General features: G+C 43.5%; 1 protein-coding gene across 2 annotated transcripts in view; it reads left to right on the top strand.

Moving 5' to 3' along the window:
* Positions 1-207: 207 nt before the first annotated feature.
* Dennd5a (DENN domain containing 5A) overlaps positions 208-14916 on the top strand; it is an 80528-nt gene continuing 65819 nt past the window's right edge. For both annotated transcript variants that reach the window (XM_038341029.2, XM_038341024.2), the window contains exon 1: positions 208-349. In XM_038341029.2, the coding sequence (XP_038196957.1) occupies positions 244-349 (106 nt within the window). In that variant the 5' untranslated portion in view covers positions 208-243. The remainder of the gene's footprint in view (positions 350-14916) is intronic.

Here is a 14916-nt window from a genome sequence, read left to right as displayed (position 1 = left end):
GGGCCCGCGGCGGCGGGCAGGGCAGCAGTCCAGGATGCGGCGCGGGGGGCCTCAGCGCCCCCCGCCCCCGGGCATAACGGCAGCGGAGGCCGCTGGGACACCGGCCCAGGCCCAGGGGACAGGCGGCCTGAGCCTCGGTAGCTGGGCCGGCACGGCGGGGAAGCGGCGGCCGAGGGCGGGGCGGTGCGGCCGGGGCGGCGGGCTCGGCCTGCCGCGCGGCTCGCCCGGCTCGGCCCGGCCGCCATGAGCGGCGGTGGTCGAGGGGGCTCGGCGCCCAGTCGCTTCGCCGACTACTTTGTCATCTGCGGGCTGGACACCGAGACCGGGCTGGAGCCGGACGAGTTGTCGGGTGAGTGCGCGCCGAGCCCGGGCCGGTGCCCACGGGCCCCGCTTTGTCCCGGGAGCCCTGCGAGGGTCGGGCCAGGGGACGGGACGCGGGGCCCGCGGGCCTGCTGCCCCACGCGCGGTGGGTACGGCGTCGGCGACCCGCGGAGACGCGAACACTGGTGTGCGCCCAAGGAGGTCGAGCGGTTTAGTGCAGAGTGAAGGGGAGCGTGCCTTCCAGCCCCCCTTTTCGCGAGGGTAGAAGTTAGGTCACGTCCTAGGGAGAGTTAGTCCTACCCAGACTTCATAGGAGCAAAAACAAAACTTGGTGAGCTTTTTCTGGCCTCTTCCCAAGAGCCCGTGTATACCAGTTCCTCAAAAACCGTTATAACTCCTGAGCAGGCCATACTTTCCCTCCACAGCTCTGCCCCTCTGGATAAGACACGAAGGGACACATTGAACTTTGAGTTACACCGAGAATGATTTCTCCCTTGGCGCTGGAAAAGAACTTGTATCTGGGGGTCATGCCTTTTTATCAAAGTTATGTCCTTTACCAGGAGGAGGGGTCATTCGTGAATAAAGGGCGACGTCTCAATTAGACAGGTTGTGCTGTATTGTGATGCCTCTCGTGTTTATCTTTTCAAAGGGGAAGTGGTGGAGGAGTGACTGTGAGGCCCTGACGAGATTTGGCACCCATTGCTTGAAGGTGCAAGAATTATAAAACCCCCGGTGAATTCCTCCGCGCCCGCACCGAAACCTTGAAGGTGCAACAGTTTTGAAAAGTTTTTGTATGGAGTGGCCAGTAAGCAGGTTTCAGTGTGTGGAGGCTTGTTGTGTCAGACTTTAAAGTTATGTCATGCCGATTTGATGAGGGAAACCCCTTTCCCCAGCTGTCACGATGTGGTCACAGCACCATACAGTTTCTCTTTGAAAGTGACTATCCTGTTGACTAATTTCACTCAGCTTAAGAGATGCTAAGACAGTTTTGCAATTTTTTTTGTCACCATAAAAATTCCGGTATTGCTTCTGAAAAACAAACCCACAAAGACCAAGTGCACACTTCAGATGACAAAAATGGCTTGTCTTTTTAAATACGAGAACTGATGCTCTATTAAAAATTATGAAGTAGTAATGGATTGATGCTAGCTGAGGCCTCCTGTTGGGGCAACTTTAGTATTCCAAGCTCACCTTTTCCTGTCATCTAATTCTTACTTACAGATGGATGTTGTCATCTGTTTCATATGTATCAACTTTAACCTTGGGATGATGTAGTTGTTGGAATTCAGTTCTAGGTTTTGATTGCCAGAGGACCTGCGAGGAAAATGAGGCCCAGAAGGAGAGCAGGGCTTATATTTCTTGATGCTTGGACCATTGCTCTTTTTGGTAACATTATGTGTATACAGTAGCCCCTCTGGAGGTCTTTAGAAAACAGTAACGTGGTCACCATTGTTGGTGTGCTTCTGTAATCCCGGCACTTGGGAGGCAGAAGCAGGAGTGCCACAAGTTTAGGGTCAGCAGGGCTGAGTAGTGAGACCCTGGCCAAAAAGAAAAGCAAACTAACATGTTGAGAAGAGCAAAAGAACAGTTTTCTGGATGTCTGAGAATAACAGTTTTCCGGATGAAGGATGAAGCTCAAAGACAGAATAACTATTGTTATTTCTATGTTGTACTATGGATGTCTGTTTAAATTGTGGAGATACTTGGTTTTAGAAAATAAACACAGCCTTAAGGGGTGGTGTAACTTGTGAGATTCCTGCACTTGGGAGGTGGAAACGGGATCTGGAGTTCCAGGTCATTCTCAGGTCCAAAAAAAAAAAAAAAGAAAGAAAAAGAAAAAAGAAAAGAAAGAAAAAGAAAAGAAACTAGAAAAGGAAAATATTTGTGCTAGGAGGCAAATTAAATAACTAGCACTGTAACTAAAATGTTTTTACTGAAACTTAAACTGAAGTTCAAAAGACCATTGTCTTTCACTAAAGAAATATTCTCTCTTTATGAATACCTGTTAATTATCTGGCTTCTCAGCAAGCTAAAATTATATCCCTGTGCAGGCTTATTGGGAGAATAAAGAAAGAGGCCTGAGTTGAGAAAATGTGTAAGAAGGGAATCTTGTGTATTTTTAAACTGGTTACAGTGCTGTAATGCCAAGACCATTTATCCGGTAGCTTGCCTTTGTTAGAGCAGACACTGATTGAGGATTTTTTTTTTTCACGCTTTTCATTTCTGGTGGTGTTGATTGGGAATCTGGATGACCCACAGGGACTCTTGGAGCACAGCCAAACAGAATACAAATAACTCCGCAGTCCATGCTGAGACTCCCTAGGGTGCATTTTCTCTCCTTTAACTTGCTTGATTGCTCCCCAAATGGTGATGTCATAGTCCGTGAAACTATATGAAATTAGGAATTGCGCTCAGATTCTCTGGGTAGGCACTGAGAGGAACCTGTGTTCTTTTTTTTCCAACCCAATTAAATTGTATTATTTCTCTGGTAGTTCTCAAATACTCAAACAAAACAAAGAAGCTGTTTCCAGAAAAAGCAAATCAAAGATGCATAGACAGGCCAGGTGTGGTGGTCCACATTTGTAATCCTAGCATGGGGGAGGTTCAGGAGAGCTAGAAATTTAAGGACATCCTTCTCTACTTAGCCAGTTTGAGTTAATCCTGGGCTACTTGGGACTTCTGTCTCAAAAAAAAAAAAAATGGCCGGGCGGTGGTGGCGCACACCTTTAATCCCAGTACTCGGGAGGCAGAGGCAGGCGGATCTCTGTGAGTTCGAGACCAGCCTGGTCTACAAGAGCTAGTTCCAGGACAGGCTCCAAAGCCACAGAGAAACCCTGTCTCGAAAAACCAAAAAAAAAAAAAAAAAAAATGGAAACTAAAATTAAAAATGCTTCCAAGTAATTCTGTCATCTGGGAGGTAGAGACAGGTGGGTGTGAATTCTAGACCAGCCTGGCTGCATAGTGAAAACCTGTTTTAAAAGCAGAAGTAAAAATGAAAATTAGAGACAAAAAGTCATTTCACATTCCTTTCTACGCTGATCAGTCAAGGATCATAGACGTCTGGAGATGCAGTGAGGAGTTGCTCTGACAGGAAAGGTCAGTGTGGGCTGACAAGGTTAGTCGTGTTAAAAAAAAAAAAAGGTGGTGGTGGCGCACACTTTTAATCCCAGCACTTGGGAAGCAGAGGCAGATAGATCTCTGTGAGTTCGAGGCCAGCCTGGTCTAGAGAGCAAGTTCTAAGACAGCCAGGGTGTTACACAGAGAAACCCCCGTCTCAGGTTAAAACAAAACAAACAAACAAAAACCCCCAAAACCCCTCCAAAAAAAAAATACAAAAAAGGCACCACATTGAAAGAACACACTGAAATAATCTCTGAATGTCACCTTTTTAAAAGTAATTTATTTTATGTGCATTGGTGTTTTGCCTACGTACGTATATATGAGGATGCTGGATTCCCTGGAACTGGAGTTAAAGACAGTTGTGAGCTGCGATGTGGGTGCTGGGAATTGAACTCAGGACCCTCTGGAAGAGTAGCTGTGCTCTTAACCATTGAGCTATCTCTCCAGCACCCTCAATTCCACCTTTTGAAGACAGGGACAAGTCTGCCTAGAAAGTCTAGAGCAGAGGACTTTTCAGGTGATAGATAATTCTTACATGTACCAAGAAGTGAGATTAGAATTGTTTTTGTTTTTGAAAATGAGGTCTTTGCCACTCGACTTCCTATGTAGGAAGCTCAGGCCATTCTTGAACTAGGATTTATGTGTGTGCCACTGCACCTGGATAAAATTGGAACTTTAAGGACACAGAATGTCATACAGAAGCATACTCAGAGACCATATAACCTGATTTTTTTTTTCTTCGAGACAGTGTTTCTCTGTTAGCTTTGGAACCTGTCCTGAAACTAGCTGTTATAGACCAAGTTGGCCTCAAACTCACAGAGATCTTTCTGCCTCTGCCTCCCAAGTGCTGGGATCAAAGGTGTACGCCACTGCCCGGCAATTTTTTTTTCAATATAACCTGATTTTACAGATGAGAAACCAGGGTCCAGAGAAAGGAGAGAGTAGTATTTGTTTTCCAAGCCACATTCCGTTCTCTCCTCTGCTACTTGAGTGGCTGTCTGTGTGCTCTGCTGTAGTCCAGTGAGGGTTGTGAGAAGTAAGGATTTGTTATGGTGGGAGAGAAGTAGCAGCCATTATGGCCTCTTATGCACGCTCAGATTCCTGTTAGCTCATGTAACCAAGGCTGGCCTTGAATTTTGATCCCTCTGCCTCTACCCCTTGCCTCCATCTGCTTGTGCACCACCACACCTGGCTCTGCTTTTTTTTTTTTGTGGCTGATTGATATTCTGTGTCATAAAACATACAGTTAGTGGATTAATATTTGAGTTTTTTAAAATTATTGTGAAATAATGTTGGTATGAACATTTCATACATGGTTTTTGGTTGGCATGTGGATCAGTTTCCTTTGGCTTCCATATGGAAACTTTGTTTAACCTTTTGAGCAACTGTTTGCTAACTTGTTTTCCAAAATTGCCCCACCAGCTAATATTTCCACCAGCATCCATGTCTTCCCAAAGGTAACAGTCTTTCTGTCTTGCTTACTTTGTTCTGAGACAAGAGTTTTACTATGTAGCACAGACCGACTGTCTTGGGACATAAGATATATTTAGCTCAGGCTGGCCTTGACCTTATGGTTATCCTCCTGCCTCAGCCTCCTGAGGTTAGGATTATAGGTGTGACCACCAGGCCTGGCTAAATATTTTTTTTGGTTGTAAGTCACCCCATCCTGGGTGTGCGATGTGGGTTTTGATTTCCTATTCCTGACTGCTAAAGAAGGACATCTTATTTAAAAGAAACAGTTTCTCATTTTATAGAGATGAAGCTTGAGACCTGAGTGTGGGGGTGCATGCTTGTAATCTCAGCACTGGAGGCAGAGGCAGTGCATCCCAAGTTCCAGCCCAGCCTGAGCCATAGAGAGACTAGCTCTGCCCCTATTCCCACTCTCCATCTTATCCCTGCCTCCCCTTTTCTTTCCCCCAAATTGATGAGCTGACTGGGGCAGTGAAGCAGTGGTAGAATGCTTGTTTAGCATACATGGAATCTGGGTTCAATCCCCAGAAAGTCCACCACCACAACAGAAAATGTTTGGTGAGTTTCTTCAAATTGGAGTCAATATGAATGAAAAGTATTTTGATCTTCCTCTACTAGTCTGTGGGTTCCAGATCAATTCTCTTATATTAATTCTTAGTGTCTCTGCCCTGAAGCCTAGCTGATTAGCTACAGGAAACTCCAATCTTGATGGTTCATCTCAGGCTTCTGATTGCCCAAAGTCAAGGCTGCTGTAATCGGGGGAGTTCTCCCAAGTAAGGTGTTGTACTTCTTTTGTAAGGTCGAACAAGGAAGAAGTCTGGAGAAGGCTAGCACTTAGGAAATAATGAAGAAGCAGCCCAAGGCAGTTTCAGGACACATACCAGATTTGTTTGGAGACAGAATTGGTACAACACAAGAGAGCCTTACTTGACTTCCTCAGGTGGTGAGGATCATATGGAAAATGAGTGGATTTCACTTTAATGATGGGGCTCTGCTCCTCTTGTGAGGACATCCTGAGTCAGTGTTGGTGCGTAAATCAAATTCTCCTTTCTTCTGTTCAGCCCCCTCCTTCTCATAGGTTAAAAATAGTTCTTTGCCTAAGGCCTCCTTGGTAAAATCCTTTTCCAGGCCATTTCTTTTAGAAATTTACATTTCACTTTTTGGTGAAGTCTGTAGAAGGTGTTAGTTGGGCTTTGCTTGGCTCCCTTGACTGATGCTTCTCCTGTAATTATGAGTGTTGAGCCCCCTGAGGACTTAGAAGGAACCCTGTGCCTTTAGTCCCTGAGGGTGTGGAACAGTGTTGTGAAAGGCTTGTCTTTCAGAAGCTGCTTACTTCTTGTGGAATTCAGTGATAAAATTTCGTTTGTCGTTCCTGAACTTTCAGGTTACATCTTCAAAGTTAGTGAGGTAGATATTAGAAGAATGTCCATACTCCAGGGTATTTTGTGATATTGATTTAAAAGTGTTTATTGCGTTTATTTTTGTATGTAATGGGTATACATGTATCACAGCATATATGTGGAAATCAGAGAACAACTTTTGGTAGTTGGTTCTTCTACCATGTAAATTTCTAGGGATCAAATTCAGATCATCAGAATTGGCAGCAAGCATCTTCACATGCTAATCCACCTTGCTGATCCACTTTTTAATTTAACTTATTTACACTTATTTATTTATTTATTTATTTATTTATTTATTTATTTATTTATTTATTTATTGTGAGATGGGTCTTACTATGTATCCTTGGCTGGGCTAGAGCTCAATATGTAGAACAGGCTAGTCTCTAATTTACAGAGATCCGCCTGCCTCGGGCTCTCGAGAAAAGCAAGCACCACTTTGCCCGGCCAGTTGTGATTTTATGTTTGGAGTATTTGAGATTGGGAGCCCCAGAACCTGGCATGGTGGACAGTAAGAGTATATGCCAGATCTCAAACTGGTTTTTTTTTTTTTTTTTTTTTTTTTGTTGTTGTTTGTTTTTTGGTTTTTCGGAGACAGGGTTTCTCTGTAGCTTTGGAGTCTGTCCTGGAACTAGCTCTTGTAGACCAGGCTGGCCTCAAACTCACAAGAGATCCACCTTGCCCCTGCCTCCCGAGCTGCTGGATGATTAAAGGCATGTTCCACCAAGCCCGGCCTTCAAACTCTTCAGTATGTTCTTTTTTTCTTTTTTTTTTTTTTTTTTTTTTTTTTTCCTTGGTTTTCGAGGACAGGGTTTCTCTGCCAGCTTTAGAGCCTGTCCTGGAGCTAGCTCTTGTAGACCAGGCTGGTCTCGAACTCACAGAGATCTGCCTGCCTCTGCCTCCTGAGTGCTGGGATTAAAGGCGTGCGCCACCACCGCCCGGCTCTTCTTGGGGGAAGGTAAGTATGCTTAAGATACTTGCTTGAAAAGCAGCTGAAGGAAAGAGTTTGTCTTGGCTCAGTCTGGGGCGATGCTGTCTATCATGGCAGGGAGGTTGTTAAGGTGGAAGCACAAGGCAGCTGGCCACCTCATCTGTAGCCAGGAAGCAGAGAGAGATGGTGCTGGTGCTCAGCTCACTTTCTCCCTCTGTGTTATACTCCGTCTGGGACCTGAGCTGAGGGGTGGTTCCACCTGCATTTAGGGTAGGTCTCCCCACCTCAGTGAAACCTCACTGGAAACATTCTCGAAGACATACGCATCTTTGTGTCCTAGGTGATTCTACATCCAGTTAATGAAGATAAGTACTGTAGTCAGGTCAGAACGTTGCTAGGCTAGGACAGGCGTGGTGATACCTGCCTGAAACAGAGGAAGAGAGATCTATGATTTCAAGATAGCCTGGTCTACATAGTGAATGCCAGACCCAGTCAGGGCCACATTATGAGACCACGACCTAAAAACAAACAAACAGAAAAAGATTGCTAGCAGCCAGGTAGTGGCAGTGAACATCTTTAGTCCCAGCACTGGAGGCAGAGGCAGGCGAATCTCTGTGAGTTGGAGGCCAGCCTGGTCAACAGAGCAAGTTCCAGAACAGCCAGGGTTACACAGAGACCCTGACCCGAAAAGCCAATACACCACACACACACACACACCACACACACACATGCTACTTTAGTCTGAATACTTCTGTGACTGCTGAGCGGCATAAGTAGTGATAAGGCAGCGGAGGACGCTGTCATTTTGCATACTTTGAGTTCTAAACTTCTCAGCGTGCAAAACATGATCATGCATTTGTGTATATTGGCCACAAAAGCAAAAAAAAATAGTCAAAAGTTAAGAACTAGAAGTCAGAGACTCCAGTCACCACTTTGGATAGACGGTAAAATGATTAATATTTCTAAATGATCTTATAGTTTCCAGTGTACTTTTAAACAGTTTTAATATTTTTAGTTTCACTTGAAGAAAAAAACGTCTTGTGCGGTGGTGGCGCACACCTTTATCCCAGCACTCGGGAGCAGAGGCAGGCAGATTCTCTGTGACTTTGAGGGCAGCCTGGTCTAACAGAGCAAGTTCGAGGACAGACTCCAAAGCTACACAGAGAAACCTTGCCTCAAAAACTGGAAAAGGAAAAAGTGCTTAGCTCGGGCAGTGGTGGCGCACACCTTTAATCTCAGCACTTGGGAAGTAGAGGACAGGTAGATATCTGTGAGTTCTGGACCAGCCTAGTCTACAAAGTGAATTTCAGGACAGCCTGGGCTGTACACAGAGAAACCCTATTTCAAAAAGCAAAACAAAACAAAAAAGAAAAAGAGGGGCTGGAGAGGGTGACATGACATGTGGGATTTGGTGGTTCAGTCTCTGGCTCATATCTGAGCAGATGGCCTGCTCCCTTCAGGCAGTTAGTGAGACGGCTTGTAGGGTGTCTTCTCACCCTCTCTTATTTCAGTGTTGGAAATCTTAGATCGGAAAGTGCGTAGACCTTTGCTTCTAAGAAGGCTAATGCTCCCTCCTCCCGAAGTCTCTCTGTGTTTTCAGGATGTTTCAGGCTTTTTGCATGTGGTCTCTTTTCTTTGGAAGAAGAAAAGGACAAGATTTGCATCTTTTAACCTCAGAAGTCCCTTGGTGTAGTGTGCAGTTTTCATTTTCTGTGTTGTTCGTCAGGGATTCTTGTGATTTCTGTGGTCTTATAATGAAATGATATAGAAATAATCAAGAAACTTTGAGGATATTTTAAGTCACGGAAACAAAAGAAAATGACTTAGAAATAATAATCACAGGCCAAGGTTCATAAGGTAGATGAATTTGCTAAGTTCACATGGCAAATTCTACTCATTTTAATTATAATACAGGAAAGTCTAGAGAATTAGTTCTGTTGGGGTGGAACAAATGGCTCAGTGGTTAAGAGCACTGGCTGGTCTTTCAGAGGACCCCTGTTTCTATCCCCAGCACTCAAATGACAGTTCACAAACCAGTTGTAACTCCAGTTCCAGGGCTTGTGATGCCCTTTGGCCTTTGAGCACACTATACAACATACATCACACAAAATTAAAGGAACCAATAGCTTTCTTATTTGAATGACAAATATACTGAACAAAGAAATCAGTGAAACTACCAAAAAAAAGAAAGAGGTTTAGTTTTATGCTGTGTATGTGTCTGCTTTTATGTTTGTGTACCTGCTTGTTATGTGCACCAAGTGTATGCCATATCTCCTGAGGCCAGAAGGGGCGTTAGATTCCCCAGAGCAGTAGTAATAGGTGCTTTTGAGCTGCATGATGGGAACCCAGATCCTTTGCAAGTGCCCTTAACACTGAGCCTTCTGTAAGCCTTGAGTTTATTCTTTTCTTGAGGTCAGAGTATCATCTCTGTTGTGGTTTGTTTTTTTGTTTTGTTTTGCTTTGTTTTGAGATAGGGTTTCTCTGTGTAACAACAGCTCAGGCTACTTCTAAAAGTAGCTGGTATTAAAGTCGAGCACCACCACTGCTGGACAAGACTCTGTTTTTGTGATTTGCAAATTATAACTATAATGTTGCTTTAGCCTAGTTATGTAGATAGGGATTAATTTTGTTATATACTGTTACATTTCTTAAAAAAAGACTAGAGATTTAATTTTTTGGAAAGTGTCTTTTCCCCATGCTTTTTCTACTTTTTATTTAACATGACCATTAGAAAGTTTTCAGTTTTTGCTGGACCAGTGGGAAAGTAAAAGTGCTTGCTGCCAAAGCTGATGCCAAGAGACCCACATTGTGGAGGAAAAGAATCAATTCCTAAAGTTGTTTGTTCTATGAGCCCCCCATAATAAATAAGTGCAATAAACTATTAAAAGAAGTTTAATTTTTCTCTTGATTGTAAAATCCTGATCATTATATAACTTCAAACATTAGAGAACTATGTTAGAAATTTCTCTTGACCCAGAGTCAGGTAGGCAGAGATCTTTACTTTGCTGGAGGTGGTGGTTTATATAGTAAGTGCTTGATGACAGTTTGTTGTGTTATTATGAAAAGACATTAGGTTCTTTTCCTATCTTAACCGGTTTCTGATGTAAGGTATAATACTTACCATCTTGGAACTTAATCAGCCGAACTTTAAACTTTCTTAAGTGCTGAAGTGAATGTAAGAAAGGTTTTGAGAGAGTAGCAAGACTGTGATGAAGTTCCTGAATGTCTAGAAGTCTGAAGGCCAGGGTCCAAACTTGAAACTGAGATGTTGATGGGAGGGATATTTTGTTTTAGAGTCTGATTATTTCATAATGTATATATTAAGGAGATGAATATGTATTTATCTTGCTACATAGCTCAGGGTTTACACTTTTCAAAAAAATTTATTTATTTATTTATTTATTTATTATGTATACAATATTCTGTGTGTCTGCCTGCAGGCCAGAAGAGGGCACCAGCTCTCATTACAGATGGTTGTTGAGCCACCATTTGGTTGCTGGGAATTGAACTCAGGACCTTTGGAAGAACAGGCAATGTTCTTAACCCCACTGAGCCATCTCTCCAGCCCCCCCTCAGGGTTTACTCTTAACTCTTCTATTTTCCTACCTTGGACACCAGAGTGCTGGGATTACAGGCATGCTCCATAAGGCCGGCTTTATTTTTTATGATTCTATTAGCCAGTTCAATTGACTCAATTACGTCTTCCACTCCCCCTGTTTGTGTACCACATCCCTAGCCCCATTCTGTTTTCTTGCTGAGAACTGTATAGCCTTTGGCATCTTGTCTACTCATTGGTACTGCTTAAGAGAATACTACAGAGGGAAGCGTTAAGAAGTGCACAGGATGCTTTACTTAGAACCGGCTAACTGGTGGAGGAGGAAGGGAAAGGGAGAGAGAGAGAGAGAGAGAGAGAGAGAGAGCGAGGAAAAAGAAAAAAGGAGAAAGGAAAGAGAAAAGGAAAAAGAAAAAAAAAGAGGAGGAAAGAAAGGAGAGAAAGAGAGAAAAGGAAGAAAGGAAAAAAAAGAGAGGAAAAGAGAAAGAGAGAAAGAGAGGACAAGAAGAAAGAAAAAAAAAGCAGGACCCTCTCCCTCTCTTCCCTCTCGCACCCTTCCTCCTCCCCCTCCCGCCCCCCCCCCTCTCTCCCCGAGACAAGGTTTCTCTGTAGTTTTGGTGCCTGTCCTGGAACTAGCTCTTGTAGATCAGGCTGGCCTCGAACTCACAGAGATCCCACCTGTCTCTGCCCCCGAGTGCTGGGATTAAAGGCGTGCGTCACGACCACCTGGCTTTGGGCATGGCTTTCTTGTTGCATTTTCTTGTGGAAGAAGGACAGAAGGACAAATGAGCTAATGCTAACTAAAGCCTCTTTTTTTTTTTTTGCATTAATCATATTAAAGAGAATGGCCCTCCTGGCCCAATTACTACCCATGTGTCTGTCTGTCTGTCTGTCTATATGTCTGCCTGCCTGCCTGCCTATCTATCTATCTATCTATCTATCTATCTATCTATCTATCTATCTATCTATCTATCTATCTATCTTTTCCTTTTCAAAATAGGGTTTCTCTGTGTAGCCCTGACGTGGAACTTGCTTTATATACCAGGGTGGCCTTGAATTCAAGAGATTCACCTGCCTCTGCCACATGACTGCTGGGATTAAAGGTGTGTATCACTACTGCCTGGTCATTATAATTTTTTTCTCGTTTTTTAAATTTTTTGTTTGTTGAGACAGGATTTCTCTGTGTGACAGCCCTGGCTGTCCTGGAATTCACTTTGTGGACCAGGCTGGCTTTGAACTCACAGAGACATTCCTGCCTTTGCCTCCTGAATGTTGGGATTACAGGCATGTACCACTGCTGCCTGACTGTTTTTAAATTTAAAAAAAAATTAAGAGATAATCTCATGTAGGTCAGGTGCATTGTGATGACCTTAAACTTCCGATCTTCCTGTCTGTTTCTTCCAAGAGTGGGGATTCCTAATCACCTGTTAATGGTCCTAGTTCTTTTGTTTGTTTGTTTGTTTTTTGAGATAGGATTTCTCTGTGTAACAGCCCTAGTTGTCTTGGAACTTGTTCTGTAGATCAGGCTGGCCTCACATTCAGACATCTGACATTCCCCCTCCCCCAAGCTAGACCTAAAAGTGTTTGTAGGCAAACTTTCTGGGCCACCAGCTCACAAAAATGACACAGAAACATATTATTAATTATGAAAGCGTGGCCTTAGCTTAGGCTTGTCTCATTAGCTCTTATAACTTAAATTAACCCATATCTTTTAATCTGTGTTCTTTTACATGGCTCAGTTACCTTTTCTTTGTATCGCCCAGCCCCTCCTGCTTCTTCAATATCTTTCTTCTTCCCTGAGCTCTCTCTGTCCAGAAGTCCCTTCTATACCACCTGCCTAGCTGTTGGCCATTTAGCTTTTTATTAAACCAATCACAGTGACATATCTTTACACAGTATGATCAATATCTCACAACAAACCATAGCAAACGTGATGCCATTTCTAGAGATACCATCTGTGAACTGACAGTAATTTGCTAAGCCCTGAAGTTCTGTACATCTAAATAGTATTCAATGCCTTTCTTTCCTAATACTTAGTCTGGTAACTGTCCACTTCTCCCCCATTTCTACTGATGTTTGTGAAGCATGCTCTTTCCCTTGAGATTCTATCTTTTGAAAAGCAGTGCACTTGTGACTCTATATGGAAGCATGTTTGTGTTTTGTGGAGGATTGTTGGTTGGCTGTGTTCCTTAGTTATGAGTGTGTGGTGCATTTAATAAGGGCAAGGCCGTTGCATTAGTTTCCGTAACAATTTTTGTTCAAGCCTCACTTGACCATTCTGCTCATGAGTGGACTGTAGATCCTAGGGTAATGAGAAAGTGAGGCTAACCACCTTGTTATCACAAGTAATTGACAGTGATTCTTATTGATCAGATGCCATCCATCCCCATGTTGAGGCCAGGAAAAGACAGGGAAGCAAATTCAAGCAAGCTGAGTTCACACAGAATTAGAAACGTGTACTGGTCTCTAAAATCTGCTGTCACAAACATTTGTGTTATTGAAATGCTAGCTTAGTGATGGAGCACTTGTTTGCAAAGCTGTGTGTGACACAGCCATGCTATTGTTTTTTTATGGGGGGGTGGAGTTTTGTGGGGTGTTGGTAGGAGTTTATAGTGTTCTTTTTTCCCTAACTCTAACCCTAAAACCCTAACCCTAACCCTAGTCCTAACCCTAACCACAACCACGTATTCTGAGGAGTTAGACATATTAACCAATAATTGCATGCAGTAATAGTAATGAAGATGTTGTCTTAGTTACTTTTCTGTTGCTGTGCTAAAACATCCATGACCAAGACAACTCACAGGAAAAGGAGTTTATTTGGAGCTTACAGTTCTGGAAGGTTAGAGTCCATGACTGCAGATCTGAGGTAGCAGCTGAGAGCTCACATCTTGAACTACAGACAAGCGGAGAGCTAGCTAGCCATGGCGTGAGACTTTTGAAACCTCAAAGGCCGTCTGAAGTGACACACTTCCTCCAACAAGGCTGTAATGCCTACCCCTTTCCAACCAGTCACTGCCTGGGGACCCGGTGGTCAAATGCCTGGGACTTATGGGGGGCATCTCATTCAAACAACCACAGATGTATTTCTGATTTAGAGTATCTTGTAGGCAGTGATTATCTAGAAGACCTCAAAGTTGGGCTATGGATATGTTGTTCACTAGTAGAGTATTTGCTTAGCATGCATAAAGCCCTAGGTTAATCTCCAGCACATGTCTGGGAATAACAGAGAACCTCAAAGTTAGTCATAATTTTGATTTTCGTTCCCTCGTTTAGCTGACACTTGTTGTAGTCTCTACTTGTAGGCATATATGGCTTGGCCAGCGAGTGAAATTCTCTCCGTGGAGCTCTTTTTTAAAAATTTATTTTATTTATATATATAATGTTCTGTCTACTTGTTTGCCTGAACGTCAGAAGAGGGCACCAGATCTCATTACAGATGGTTGTGAGGCACCATGTGGTTGCTGGGAGTTGAACTCATGACCTCTGGAAGAGCAGTTAATGCTTGTAACCTCTGAGCCACCTCTCCAGCCCCTGTGGAGCTCTTTTAATTGGAGACAGACATTAAAAATTAAACATAGTGGGGTATATGCCCTTAATCCAGCCAAGGCAGGAAGATCCAGGCTAGCCTGGCCTACAGAGAGTTCCAGGACAACCACGACTACATAAGAGAAACTCTGTGTCAAAAAACCAAATAAATAATAAATAAAATGAAAAATAACATAAATTTTAGGCCAGCCCAGGTTTCATAGTAAGTTCTAGTCTGGCCTCAGACTAAGAGTTTGTTTTGAAAAACAAAGTTCTAATTAATTAGAGTGTGTGTAAGTTGGGGAGGGGATAACAGGACCAAGGACCTTCGGCAAGGTGGTATGGGTATTCTACACTTCGTTTTGGTTTTTTCAAGAATGGGTTGTTCTCTGTAGCCTTGGTTGTCCTGGAACTTACTCTGCAGACCAGGCTGGATTTGAACTCAGAGATCCATCTGCCTCTGCCTCCTGATTTCTGGATCATCAGTACTGCCTGACCACACTTGTTTTATTTTGAAAAGGGGGTTGTGCAATCCAGGCTAGTACGGACTCTTGACCATCTCATATTGCATCCCCGAGAGTGCAGGCAGATGTTAACTT

The sequence above is a fragment of the Arvicola amphibius genome, chromosome 1 (genome assembly GCF_903992535.2).
Source record: "Arvicola amphibius chromosome 1, mArvAmp1.2, whole genome shotgun sequence".
Classification (NCBI taxonomy): Eukaryota; Metazoa; Chordata; class Mammalia; order Rodentia; family Cricetidae; genus Arvicola; species Arvicola amphibius.
The sequence above is the reverse complement of the archived record's forward strand: the minus strand, read 5'-3'. Positions and strand labels throughout refer to the sequence as shown.